This window comes from Loxodonta africana, chromosome 6 (genome assembly GCF_030014295.1).
Source record: "Loxodonta africana isolate mLoxAfr1 chromosome 6, mLoxAfr1.hap2, whole genome shotgun sequence".
In the NCBI taxonomy this organism is placed as follows: Eukaryota; Metazoa; Chordata; class Mammalia; order Proboscidea; family Elephantidae; genus Loxodonta; species Loxodonta africana.
The window spans coordinates 117,648,703-117,663,409 of NC_087347.1; the positions used below are offsets into that span (position 1 = coordinate 117,648,703).

Genomic DNA, 14,707 nt, shown 5'->3' on the forward strand with positions numbered 1-14,707 from the left:
AAGTAACAACAGGCTTTCACAAACACTTGATTAATGAACCACCAAAAGAAAATGCTAAGACCTCTGGAATGATTAGAGCAGTCAGCCCAGGCAGGCTTCCTGGAAGAAGTTGATTTGCAAGGGATCCAATAATAAGTAAAGCCAGGCCTAGGAAGGAATAGCCTGCTTCTACAGAAGTTGTCTTCATACTCTAGAAAAACCAAGCAAAACCAAACCCCCTGCCATCGAGTGGATTCCAACTCATAGTGACCCTACAGAACAGGGTAGAACTGCCCCATACAGTGTCCAAGGAGCACCTGGTAGATTCAAACTGCCAACCTTTTCCTTAGTAGCTGTAGCTTTTAACCACTATGCCACCAGGGTTTCCAGGATTTCATGCTCTAGAAAGCAACCTTCAATCATCAAGGCAACCCACTTGCCCTCCCTGTCAAGGCAAACGTGCACTTGAAAAATAGTGACAACCCATCTCAGCTGTGGTTTCAACACACGCAATACGCAGCTATCATTTCAACATATTTAATCCTTCAGAATTGCAACATATAGAAAGGAGACCCATATATTTCCCAAAAAACATTCTTTGCCTGCTGATTATATCATGTCTTCCAAAGAATTATAATACATAAAGCCAGCCACCAAACGACTGTGACTCTGTGCAAACTTCGTGTGCGCAGTGCTTCTTTCTAATGCAGGGTGAGGTTTTTACCCTTCGCTAAGCCAAAGGACAGCTCTACAAGCTCACCAAGCCTCATCATTCCAGTTTCATAGCCAGTTAGATATTTAACTACACTCACGACTTGACACTGCAGTCTTGCCTCCTGATCCCTGTCTGTCAGGTGCCGCTAATGCCACAGCTCTCCACCTACCAGCCACCCTTGCGATGTGCAAAGCAGTACAGGGAGATGTCTGGAAAGCCCTCTGCCTGCCAGAACCATTCTTACACACAGTCAACGCAAACAGGAAATTTTGTCAAGTTTCTAAATTGGCAGGAAAACCTAAAGGCAGAAAATGCTGAAGTCTGTTAGCCTGAGACATCTCTTTTTCAGACTTCTTTCAGCACTGGGGTTGGATTGTTTTTTTCCCCCTTCCATTTGAAGCAAAATGATGAAGGATGTAGGCAGTCTCTCATCAGGACAGCTCAGGGGAGCCACAAAGCATCCCATTTACGAATTTATTCACCAAATATTTATGTAGCACCTACTAAGTGCCAAGTGGATTCCCCGGGTGGCAAAACAGTTAAGCAGAAGGCTACTAGCCACTAGGTTGGCAGCTCAAACCCACCCAGAGGCGCCTCGGAAGACAGGCCTTGTAATCATCTTAGAAAGACTACAGCCTTGAAAACCTTACAGAGCAGTTTCACTCTGCACACATGGGGTCACCATGAGTTGGAATCAACTGGACAGCAACTAACAACAAGTGTCTGGTGGGTTCCCTGGTGCTAACTATAAAGTTGGGAAATTTGAGTCAGGGCTTTGAACCAGTTCATTGGGGTTCAAACCCCTGCTGAGAATTCGCATTTCCACCCCAGGTACACTGAAACAGATTCTACATTTTACGGAGACCCCAGGTGATTCTTATGTATAATAAATTTGGAGAACAACTGCTCTCCTAGTGGTTCTCAGAATTGGTCCCTAACCAGCAGCATTTGCATTGCCTGGGAACTTATTAGAAATAAAAGTTCTCAGCAGGGTTTGACCTGGAATAAACCAGTTGGAAGTACTAGTTTGAGCCCACCCAGTGGCACCTGGGAGGAAACGTCCGGTGATCTATACCCAATAATCATCATTGAAAACCCTATAGAACACAGGTCTACTCTGACACACATGGGGTCACCACGAGTCAGCATCGACCTAATGACAAATGGTTTACAACTGTTAAGTGCCAATCTATCAGGAAAAAGAGCTACCAAAAGGATGATAATTAGACGAACAACCCACCACATTTTCTTCTCTGACAATCTGTTGTTAAGTGCCATCGAATCAGTTCTGACTCACAGCAACCCTGTGTACAGCAGAATGAAACACTGTCTGGTCCTGTGCCATTCTCACAATCGTTGCTATGCTTGGGCCCACTGGTGTAGCCACTGTGTCAATCCATCTCATCGAGGGTCTTCCTCTTTTTCACTGGCTCTCTACCAAGCATTATGTCCGTCTCCAGGGACTGATTCCTCCTGGTAACATGTCCAAAGGAGGTGAGACGTAGTCTTGCAATCCTTGCTTCTAAGCAGCATTCTGGCTGTACTTCTTCCAAGGCAGATTTGTTCATTCTTTTGGCAGTCCATGGTATATTCAATTTTCTTCACAAACACCCTAATTTGAAGGCATCAATTCTTATTCAGTCTTCCTTAATCACTGTCCAGCTTTCATATGCATATGAGCTGATTGAAAACATCATGGCTTGGGTCAGGTACACCTTAGTCCTCAAGGTGACATCTTTGCTTTCTACCACTTCAACAAGGTCTTTTGCAGCAGATTTGCCCAATGCATCTTTTGATTTCTTGACTGCTGCTTCCATTCGTGTTGATTGTGGATTCAAGTAAAATGAAATCCTTGACAACTTCAATCTTTTCACTGTTTATTATGATGTTGCTTATTGGTCCAGTTGTGTCTGTCAGTTTGTCCTACTGTGGGGGGTTGCATGTTGCTGTGATGCTGGAAACTATGCCACCGGTATTCGAATACCAGCAGGGTCACCCATGGTGGACAGGTTTCAGCTGAGCTTCCAGACTAAGACAAACTAGGAAGAAGGACCTGGTGGTTTACTTCTGAAAAGAATTAGCCAGTGAAAACCTTATGAATAACAGTGAAACACAGATGAGCCCCTCAGGTTGGAAGGCACTCAAAAGATGACTAGGGAAGAGCTGCCTCCTCAAAGTACAGTCTGACAATCTAGGTATCCTAAAATCAAAAAATCCAACTGGTGGGTCTCAAACCTGCACTTTTTTTTTTTCTTTTTAATTTATTTGTTGTGTTTTAAGTGAAAGCTTACAAGTCAGTCTTTCATACAAAAAGCCATACCCACCCCACCATGCACTCCCAGCTGCTCTCCCCTTAATGAGGCAGCACATTCCTCCTCTCCACCCTGTACTCCCCACGTCCATTCAACCAGCTCCTGTCCCCCTCTTCTTTCTCATCTTCCCACCAGACAGGAGTCGCCCACATAGTCTCATGTGTCTACTTGAGCCACGATGTTCACTCCTGACCAGCATCATGGTCTATCCTACAGTCTAGGCCAACCCCTGTCTGTAGAGTTGGTTTCAGAAATGGTTTCATTCTTGGTTATCAAAGGGTCTGGGGACCAGGACCATCAGGGTCCCTCTGGTCTCAGTCAGACCATTAACTCTGGTCTTTTTACAAGCATTTAAGACCTGCATCCCACTGTTCTCCTGCTCCATCAGGGATTCTGTTGTGTTCACTGTCAGGGCAGTAATCTGCGGTAGCTGGGCACCATCTAGTTCTTCCAGTCTCAGGCTGATGGAGTCTCTGGTTTATGTGGCCCTTTCTGTCTCTTGGGCTCATATTTACCTTGTGTCTTTGGTGTTCTTCATTCTCCTTTGCTCCAGGTGGGTTGAGACCAATTTATGCATCTTGGATGGCCACTTGCTAGAGTTTAAGACCCCAGATGCCTCTCACCAAAGTGGAATGCAGAACGTTTTCTTAATACATTTTGTTATGCCTATTGACCTAGATGTCCCCCGAAACCATCCAAACCTGCATGTTTTAAATGCCCAAACAAGTGTCCAGTGAGCATTCCACAGCGTCTTGGAGCTTGGAAAACTTCCTGATCATTGACTCTTGACAGGTGTTCAATGACTGTTCGGTGCTTCAGTAAAAAAGCAGGGCCAAAAGTGCAGTTCTAAGAAGGTGAGACTTTTCAAAGACAAGTTTCCGGAGGCTGGAAGTCAGGCATGTGTCTAACTTGGAGCCCTCTCATCAGGGTCCAGGGAACGTGTTAGTTTTACATTGCTGCATAACAGCTTACTACAAATTTAGTTGCTTAAAATAATACCTATTAGCTCACAGTTCTGTAGATCAGAAGTCTAGGCTGGGACCTCTGCTCAGCGACTCAAGGTATTAGCCGAACTGTATTTTTGTCTGGAGGCTTTAAGGGAAAATCTGCTTGAAACTCATCCAGGTTCCTGTTTCCTTGCTGGCTCTCAGCTTCTAGATGCTACCTGCATTCCTTCCCATGTTGCCTCATCCATCTTCAAGACCAACAATGGAAAATTTCTCCCTTCTCAAATCCCTCTACATGCTTTGAATCTCTATTTCCCCTGGCTCTGGCCTTTATACCCAGATTTAGAGTGTCATGTGATTAAGCCCACTGAGAAAATATCCCTATTTTAAGGTCAAATGATTTGGGACCTTAATTGTGTCTAGGGGGAAAAAAAAATCCTCACAACTAGACCAATTTAGCAACATCATGATAAATGGAGAAAAGTTTGAAGTTGTCAAGGATCTCATTTTACTTGGATCCGCAATCAACATGAATGGAAGCAGCAGTCAAGGAATCCAACAACACATTGCACTGGGCAAATCTGGTGCAAAATGCCTCCTTAAGGTGTTAAAAAGCAAAGATGTCACCTTGAAGACTAGGGTGCACCTGACCCAAGCCACTGCGTTTTCAATCGCCTTATATGCACGTGAAAGCTGTACAATGAAGAAGGAAGACCAAGGAAGAATTGATGCCTTCAAATTATGGTTTTGGCAAAGAACATTGAACATACCATGGAGTGCCAGAAGAACAAACAAATCTGCCTTGTAAGAAGAATAGCCAGAATGTTCCTTAGAAGCAAGGATGGCAAGACTTCATCTCATGTACTTTGGACATGTTATCAGGGGGGTTCAGTCCCTGGAGAAGGACATCATGCTTGGTACAATAAAAGGTCAGCAAAAAAGAGGAAGATCCTCAGCGAGATGGATTGACACAGGAATTTGGGGGCAATCTAAGAATTCTGCCTACCACAGGCAAGGAAAGGCAGGTAGGGCTGAGGTGACTTCGTGAGGATCGCTGTCTCAGTGGCTTCCCCTAGCCTTTCCATAGCAACAGCTATTGTCAGTGCGTCTAAATCCACCAACCTGTTGATCAGTGGGTAGCCACTGTGTCCCCAGCCTAGCAAGGAAGGTCGAAGTAGGAGCATGCAAGGTCTCTGATCTCAGGGAGTTCCAAGTATATACAGAGAGGTAATACCTGTGCCCTGATTTGAGCAGAGTCTAAGATGGCAGCACACCATTTAGTACAACTGTAGTATGAAGATCAGTGTTGGCTGAAGTGATCTAGGAAAGCTTTAGGGAAGAAGTGAAAACTTGAGCTTGCTGTTGAAAGAATGGGTGTACCATTGCACAGTAGAGAAACCAAGTCAGAGACACTGTGACCTGGTCCAGCTCCTTGGAGCTGCCTCCTATCCAGAGCCCAAGCAATGTTAGAGCAGTTGCGGCCTTCGTGCTGGGAAAGTGTGAGGAGCTGAATGGAAGCAGAGTCTCTCTGGTCATAGAGAATTGTGTAGGCAACAGCAAGACTTGGGAAAACCGAGGGCCAGAGCTCTGGATAATGGCAGGAAGAACTGACTGCTATCAGCTGCTCGTATCCTGATGAAGGGTTATCTCTTTTTCATTCTGGGAACACGGCTAGACCAATATCTTGACCCAAATTATAGTGCAACAAATGCAACCCCCGCCGGAGCAGGCACCACATTAACTGTTCTGCTTTACTTCGTAAAACCCTTAAATGCTTCCCAGGATAAATTTCAAACCCCTTAGCTATGGTCTTGTCTGGAATTGGCTGCATGGTGGCTGATCTAGTCCACCAGGCTGGGCTCATGATACATGAAAGGGAGCACTGCAGAGTTTAGCAATCCTTTTTCACCCTTTCACAAAGCCTGGCTTTCAAGATAATTGCCTAGCTAAAGAAGTCAAGAAATTCAGCTTCTAGACTCAAAACTGATCAACAGCACCTTTGTACCAGGCAATCAGCATCTGCTTTTTCCTTCCCTGGGGTGATAAGCCTCATAGCTTGGCCTTGAGGGAGATGGCTTGAGGTCAATGCAATTTAAGGGAAAAATAAAAAACACATTAATATTTTCAAAATACGATCCCCATCGCATCCTCTTTCCACTACCCTGAGTACCCCCTTGCTAACAAGTGGCGGAATGGCCTAAGAAATAATTTTTAAAGCTGTATCATTGTAGTAACACCTTGTTAAACAGAGTTTAACAAGGACTGTTAAATGCCACCCTAATCACTTTCGTTTCATGGTTATTTCTGTCAGGTACATATGGCTAACACTGATATTCAGGGGCCAATTAACTTACTCAGGGGAGATAGAATCTTAAGTGTCTTCCATGACGGCTTGACTTTTGGGAGACCTCAGAGGGACTGGATCTCTTTCAAAGGGAGCATCTCTAGGTTCTGACTAACCCAAAAATTTCTGAGAAATGATGAACTTCTATATGAACGCGTGCCCAAGGAAAAATAGAACGTTGCTTCCCAACTCTAAGCATAGACTTGTTAATGAATTGACTCAGTCAACAAATATTGATTACGTGTGACATCTGTTATGTGCCAGGCATTATGTTAGGGGATAGAGGTACAGTGCCAAGCAAAATTCGGGATAGCTCCTGCCCTCGAGGAATTAGAAGACAGGCATCAATCAAATGATCACACAATTAGATGGAGAATTACATCAGTAAGTCTTATTTCAAGAGAGGTTTAATCAAGTCAGGGAGTTTGGGCAAGGCTTCCCAGGGTAGATTTGACAGAGGAAGATGTTATCTTGGTGAACAGGGTGAGGGAGCACATGAAGTAAGATAGAAAAGCATTTCAGACAGAGGAAACAACATGGACCAAGGCCAGTGGGTAGCAGAGAGCCTGACCTTGGTCCACTGCAGGAACTGAAGGTAGACTCTAAAGTTAGAGAGGTAGGCTGACCATGGGGGCCTTATGTTAATAATTTTGGTCTTTGACATAAGAGTACTGGACAGCCACTGATGGGCTTTAATTCGATGGGGTTAGAGGATGGGGGGAGGGGAAGTTTCAGAGATCCCTGGGGGCTGCAATGTGAACAGACTGGGCGATGGCAAGAGGAGATGCAGACAATGCCCCAGTGATGATGCCTGAAGTCAAGGATCCTCACCCAGAGAGCAGCTTGCTGGAAACAAAACAGAAAAGGGGGCATTCAGGAGCTTGCAAAGGAAGGTGCCCATAGAGAGCTGGGTTCAGGTGATGTTGAACACCATCTATTCATAAGAACTGACAGCAGCAGCCATGAGGATCAATTGTTCCCCAGCAGTGCTCAGTAAGTAGACAATGGAGATGGAGAGTCAGGTGGGTTGTCCCAGGGTTGCAGACCCAAAGGAGTGGGGAGTGGGCAGAAGGAAAAGGCGGTGTAAGTTGGGAGTGTCATACCAGTGGTGGATCAAGGGGGCTTCTCGACTCCCAGTTCAGTGTTCTTCCTCTGAGCTGTCTCAACTCACAAATGGCTTTTATTCCGAGTGGCTTTAACATTAATAATCTGAACGCTTTGCTCAACTGCAGCCTCTGCTGCCTTATTATACTTTGGCAGCCCCCATGAGGCACGCAACTAAGACAGATGAACAGGCTTGCTAATGAATGGGGACTGGGACTCAAATATTCCCTTCCATGGGAACTATGCATCTCTCCAATAGACAAATGAAATCGTTGAGACAGGCTGATTATTAAAATAAAGCAGTATTATTGTATCTGCCTGCCATGCGTATCACAGGATACTTGCGATTTATGGCAGATATCACAAATAGCAAAATAAACGTGAAAGACCATTTATTACAACCATGTCTACGCTAATACAAAGCAGAGGAGAATAGAGGCAACCATCTGAATATCTGAGGCAAAACCCTTTCCTGAAATACCCAAATATTTGGTTCAAAATAATATCTTACACTAAAAAGTCACTAATTTAATTCTGGTGACATTTCCCTAAGAGACTGCGTTGACATACATCACAGAAAAAGTCTTTGCTAAGAAAATGAATGGCATTAACGTGATTGTAAGACCAAAATTGAAACTAGTCAAGGAAAAGAACTGTTTTAGAATTCTAATGGCACTTGAGAAGCACTTTAAGGACTCTGTTGCCATGCAATCAGTTGATGTACACTAGGGTATAAGGACTGATTTTTAAACTAATTATAGTTTTTGGTTATGACCTGCACACAGTGTGCAGGATTTCACAAAGTCAATGGAAGGGGAGCTGGGGAGATGCATGAATCAAATGCCAAGCCATTGGGAAACAAAGGTCTGGCAGAATTGCACCAGTTCATCACGGCAGAATGGAAAATTGACAAGGATGACGCCAAGACAGGTGCTTCAATGAGGGTGGTTTAAATAGCAAAGAATTAAGAGAAGGCCTTGGGATAGAGCTTCTTTATAATCTGGCAGTGAAAATCAAACACAAAGGCTATCATACGGTTTTGTAAGAAAAATTATGTCCTGAAAAAAGTCACGCGTTTCATTCTGAATAATTATTATAAGAATTAACATACTGTTGCAATTATAACCCACATTTTATAAAAATACAAGAAAATTTATTTTCATTATTTTTAGTTTCATTTTTCACAACAATGTTCCAATCAAACTTCTTTTGGACCCTGTTGTAAGGGAGCTCATTTTAAATGAGGTACTAATTGTCCTTGAATAAGAGGACCCACTTTCGACGTCTTGTCTCTCTCATTGGTTTGGTCCCTAGACCTGGGGTCTAAAAACCCAGAAGGTGTGATTTTGTTCTCCCTCTCTCGTCCCCTCCCTGGTCCACTCCACAAATATCTAGAAGTACATCAACTTGGGAAACCCTGGTCGCGTAGTGGTTAAGCACTGCGGCTGCTAACCAAAAGGTCGGCAGTTCGAATGCACCAGGCGCTCCTTGGAAACTCCATGGGGCACTTCTACTCTGTCCTACAGGGTCGCTACGAGTCGAATCGACTCGACGGCAGTGGGTTTCTTTTGGTTTACCTCAACCTGATTTTTAGAGCGGCCAACTAGAGCTACAATTTCACTTTTTTCCACCCAAATACATATGGTGGATGCTGTCCACAGTCAAGATATTTTCCAGTGAGCAACTCAAATTGACGAGCAATTTCTGCAGCTAGATGTAACTCCTTCTCTTTTACTCCAACTGAGGAAAGCAAATTAGAACGCAAGCGTGGAATTATCACAGAGGCTTTGAATTTTCCATGATGTTTCTTTAATTTTGTAATTTTACGATTATCTGTAAGAAATTAATTTTTCATCATTATAGATGAAAGCCAATCATTGCTCTAAAGCTCTCTAGGGGGTAGCTGTAACTGAATCCCAATCACTTTATGCTCTTGACAGTTACATATTAAAAGTGTACTTCTTTTAAACTGCTCTGTTGTTTCTTAATTCTCTCCTCCGCTTTGAGTGAATGACAGTTGATGGCAGGGCAAGCCACCTGTGCAACAGACATGGCCGTGTGTGTCCACAGACCTGGATGCTACGTGCACTGAGAATAACTCACAGTGAGTGTTCAGGAGGATAAGATGGGAGGTCTGGAAAAGTCTTCTTAAAGGGAATGTTTATTCTGCATATCCTCATCAAATCAAACCAAACCCACTGCCATCGAGTCGTTTCCAACTCATAGCGACCCTATAGGACAGAGTAGAACTGCCCCACAGAGTTTCCAAGGAGCGCCTGGCGGATTCGAACTGCCGACCTCTTGGTTAAGAGCCCTGGCACTTAGCCACTACGCCACCAGGGTTTCTGCATAGCCTCACAGCTGGGGGAACAGGCGGGAATCCAGACCAGGAACCTCTTCTGTTCTGGCATCTGACAAACATGACAATGGCCATAAAAGCCATAATCTTACAACTGAAAGCAAATCTGGTATTGATTTCCCACCAAGCTGACAAGGGGCAAGAAGACACGCTCACTTTTCCAGGAGTATGCACTTTTTACATTATTATAGTTTTCTCCTGCAAATCGCTTGAGAGCTAGGAGGTATCCCGGCATCTCTTTGTCTCCCAGAGTTGCCAATTTGTTTTCACTATTCACCAGTCCAACACCTCAACTAGACTGAGGCGCAACTGCGAAAGAGGCAGGAGGGAAAAATTAACATTTTCTACATGGGCTTCCTCATCCTGGGTAGATTTATGAATTTCATCGCTGTTATGCAGAAGTTAGCATTTTTAACAATGAAGAGGAGAAAATTCTTCATTGTTTTTTATTGCCTCAAGAGCCCCAAAGACATCTTGTACTATGTCGTCATTTACATTTCACACTAAATGCAAAATGTTTGAAACGAGCAAATATTTGTTTTAATTTTATCCATCTGTTAACTGAAACGCTAAAAAGACAGCTAAATCACTATATTAAATTCAATGATTTGTAAACAATTTATATGTTCATTTGTTCTGGGTTAAAAATGCCCCAAAGCAGAAGTTTTATGAAACCCACAAAGTAAATAGCATTGTATTAATCTGATGGATGCAGGCCATGATTTTCTCCTTTTCACTCCATTAATTTATTTCCTAACTTGTTAGTCAGGTTCCTATTTTTAAAAGCTCTTTGAAATTCATTGAAGAAGAGGACATTTGCAAGAGTTGCTTTGAAAACCTACCACAGAGCAGACAGACTAAATACAAATGGTAAATTCCCCTAAGATATTAACTCATATTGTGTACCTGATAGCCATTCAACAATCCATATGCCGGAACACAGTGGGTGATTAATAGTTGTTCAGAGAAAGATCCAAGAGAGTTAGAACAAAAGAGTTAAGGGTAGCAACAGAACAAACTCATCCCGGACAATCACTAACAGGATGAGATGGTCTCCAAGGTCTTTTCCATCTTGAAATCAGGGTCTATGTGGCATTCTGGTTTTATGCTACAAAATAGGGACTGGATTTAACTTGGAGCAATACCCGCTGGGTGGGTGGAGAAGAGACATCTATTCCAAGAAACACACACAAAAAAAAATGTTTGGTCAAATAAAGAACAAAGATAAATCAGTTCCGTTTCCTTTTCGTCAAGGTAGTGGAAGACCACCGCACCCATTCCTAATTCCTTCCGGTTCTTTCTTTACCCCCTAATTCTTACTCTCTCAGACCAGTGTCCTTATCAAAAACAGGCACTCAGGGGAGGAAAAAAATTCATTCACACTAAGTATGGTTTTTTTTTTTTTTTTGAGTATGCATTACTGCTAACGGTTTAAGATAGGCCTCCATTGGGGAAAAAGAGGGCTAGGCTTTAAACAGTTGTTCAAGCTTTAGGCAAAAGCGAAGTCTATTGCTTCCTTTACTATTTTGGACAGTCGATGACAGACTGAGTTGCATTGGATGCCCTTCCCTGGGTCACCTGCCATAGATTCTCTACTCTAACTTCCAGAAAGGCTGGCCCTCAGAGGCAGCAACACCACCAGCCTAAACTAATTAGCACCTTCCTTGTCAAATTCCTGCCTTGTTTCATTACATCTTCACTGCACACCTGTGAGAACCATGGGCAGAAATTCATTTCCCTGTCCTGAGAAACAGGCTTAGAATCTTGGTCCTGCGCTTATGAGTCACTTGTGTGAATTTGAACTAGGTGTTCCCTAAGCCTCAAGTTCCTCCTCTATAAAATGGAAATATAAATCCCCACGCACAGCATCTGACACAGAGTGGACAACCAAAAATTGTGAATGCCCTTATTTTGCAAAGACACAGAGAATTGAAGTCAGCTGCTCACGGACACACCAGAAGCCAATTGCCACGGCTAGAATAAGAACCCATTCTTCCCATCTCTCTTCAGGTGCCTTTAAAAATTTCTCTCATGTCCAACTCCTGGCCCTGGAACCTGTTGCTCAGGTTTCCCACACCAAAACAAACAGCACCAAGATTTATTCATTTTCCTGACGTCCACTGGAAAGGGAGAGAAGAGGAAACATTTGTTTTACCCACCCTTCCTTGACTCAGACACCCACAACACCGTCTTTTTCTTGTGGCTGCTAAAACATATTTGTTAAAACCCTTTGCTCACACACACTTTGTGTCTGTTAAAGCCACGCCTCCCAGAGTGCAGTGACCAGGCCTTTCCTGTGAAGTATTCTGGGAGTACAAACCTTGGGCTCCCTTTCCGATAGAGAATGGCCTCCACTTTAAATACTTGCATCACAACAAAATTTTGGAAAACATCTTTCCCTGCGTGTGAACTTGGTATTTTGGGTCATCAATCAAATCCTAGAATCTCTGCAGCCAGATTTGCTAGGTCGGCCAAACAGGCTGTCTGCCCCTGCCATATTTTTCTATCTCCTAAGGAACAACAGGCGACTACAGGGGAAACCCAAGCACTACCCTGGGGAGAGCATGTCTGGGAATTTCAGCATCTTAAGGCTGGGCTAGGAGATCACTCTGGGGACATAAAATAGCCTGAAGAGTGTGTCCTCCTGGCAGCCTTGCTTCTCCAAAGGAGGAGAGAAACAGCAATACAGTAGAATTGCCTGAGAAAGGTTCTCCAGGGTAAAGAGCCTGGGTAAGAATGCTCCCTCCCTTACACATCACTACAGAACTTGGCCCTTCTCAAAGGACTTTCGCTTCACCTGGATTACCTAATTTAACTTAGTATTTCCCAGCTGCTGTTATTACCCCCATTTTACCCAAAACGTTTTGTGACTTGCTCCAGGTCAGAGTGTTTTGTAAGGTACCCAGGCCTCCTGCCTCATCTATTGCTTTTTTCAGCATAAGCGCCCACAAATCCCCACACCACAGGAAAGAAGCATTCAAAGACTCAGAGCAATCCCCTTCTTCTGCTTTAGGATTCGTTAGCCTAAACGAGCAGAGGAAATACTTAGGTTTTTAGTTTGAGGACCAGAGGGATTTGGGGGCTGCCCTCAACCAGGACTCACTCAGAAAGATGATGGTCTGCCTCCTGGCCGTCCTGCTCTCCTCGCTCTCCGACTTCCTCAGCTGCGGCTGCTGTCCCTTCCCGGCCAGCGTGCCCTGCTTGCTCCTCGTGAGCACCTTCATCATGTTCCAGCACATGAAGGCCACAGAGACCAGGACCACCAGGTAGACGACGAAGGCGCCGAAGATGCTGGACTGGAACACCGTCCAGCGGCTGGAGAGGTTGGTACAGATGGACATGTTGGAGGTCTCGGGCCGCTCATGGGGGCGGGTGAGGGAGCGGTTGCAGGGGAGACCCCTGTGGTTGGGCACGTTCACCAGGGGGTACTCAATACCCATAGCAAAAAGCAAGGGCAATGCCACCAGGGTGGAGGTGACCCAGACGAAGCCAATCAGCAGTTTCACTTGGCAGGGCCCCGACACGGCCTTATACCTGAACGGGTGGCAGATGGCAACGTAGCGCTCGAAGCTCAGCGTCAGGACGTGCAGCAGCGTGGCGTAGCTACAGGCCTCAAAGAGGAACGTGTGAAGCTTACAGGACAGGGAGTAGCTGGGCGTGGTCAGCGGGCTCCAGATGATGCTGTAGAACTCCATGGGCATGCCAATGAGGAAGACCAAGATGTCGGAGCAAGCCAGGCTCACCATGTGATCTGTGACCTCCTTCTGCAAGTAGCCTTTCTTCTGCAGCACCTGGGTGACCCGAATGGTGATGCTGTTCCCCAAGATGCCCGCCACAAAGATGACCAGGTACACCAGGATCAAGGTGATTTTGATCCAGATAGCCACCTCAAACTCTGGGACATGGCTGTGATCAATGACATGGGCGCAGTCACCCCCGTGGCCGCTAGGTGAAGCCATGAGCAAGAGAGCCAAATCTCTAGGTCCAGAGACCTTCTCAGCTTCCCTTCCTCCTCCCAGAGGAGCCCAAAGTTCTTGGCTGCGACTCACCAGAATGGATGCAAGATGCTCTGTCCCTCGATTTCACCTGGAAAAGGGAACTTACTATATTTCAGGTGCTTTCATGGGAACTTCCCGGAGCAGCTCAGTGAGGCGCCTGAGGGTGGAGTTTTGGGGCGTGTGTGAGTGAGTGAGGCGGGCAGAGGGCGGAGGAAGAGAGTTCTAATCTCCCAGGCCCGGAGTGAGAGCCGCAGCCCCGGGTTCCCTCCCAGCCGTCTGGCATTTGCTGCCCCCGCCCACCCTCCGGGAACACCCTCTCCGCCCCTGCGGAAGGCGGCGTGGTCAGTGATTAATGATTAACCACCTCAGGCCCTGCTCTGCGGCCGGCTGCAGACCCAGTCCGGGGGAGGGTTGACTCAGCACAAAGTCATTATCCCCGAAACCAGATTTTGGCTCCAGTTCCCGGGGCTAGGGGTGGCCCACCTCCCCCGTCGCTTATGCGGCCACCGCGGAGCGGGACAAGCATCCCAGGGAAGTGCACCCGGGAAGCCGGAGTGCGCTCCCGGGCTTGGAGCCCAGGGCTGAGGCTGGAGAAAGACAAACTTCCCTCTCGGTTCCCGCAGCTGCCCAGCGGCCCCTTAAAACTGAGACCTCCACCAGTTTGGCAGTTTGGGGACGGCCGGAGCAGGGCGCCAGGGGCCTCCCGCAGGTCAGCCTCCTGTCCTGGAGGAGCCGGCCAGGTGGGCCTCCCTCGGGACTGGCACTTCGGGTGGTTTCCTGCGCTCCTTGGACCTGCTGTCTCAGGAAGCCGGCCCCAAGCAGTCTAATACCCACTGCCTTCCAGTGGATTCCGACTCAAAGCGACCCTATCCGACCGAGTAGAAGGCTGTAAACTTTGCGGAAGCAGATTGCCACATCTTTCTCCTGCAGAGCGGCTGGTGGGTTTGAA

At 45.8% G+C, this 14,707-nt stretch overlaps 1 protein-coding gene across 1 annotated transcript in view; it reads right to left on the reverse strand.

Annotated features, from left to right (window-relative positions):
- The window catches only part of GPR39 (G protein-coupled receptor 39), a 255,556-nt gene extending 241,282 nt beyond the window's left edge, over window positions 1–14,274 (reverse strand). Inside the window, exon 1 of the mRNA XM_023543023.2 lies at window positions 12,864–14,274. Within this exon, the coding sequence (XP_023398791.1) occupies window positions 12,864–13,719 (856 nt within the window). The 5' untranslated portion in view covers window positions 13,720–14,274. The remainder of the gene's footprint in view (window positions 1–12,863) is intronic.
- Between the last annotated feature and the right edge of the window lie 433 nt (window positions 14,275–14,707).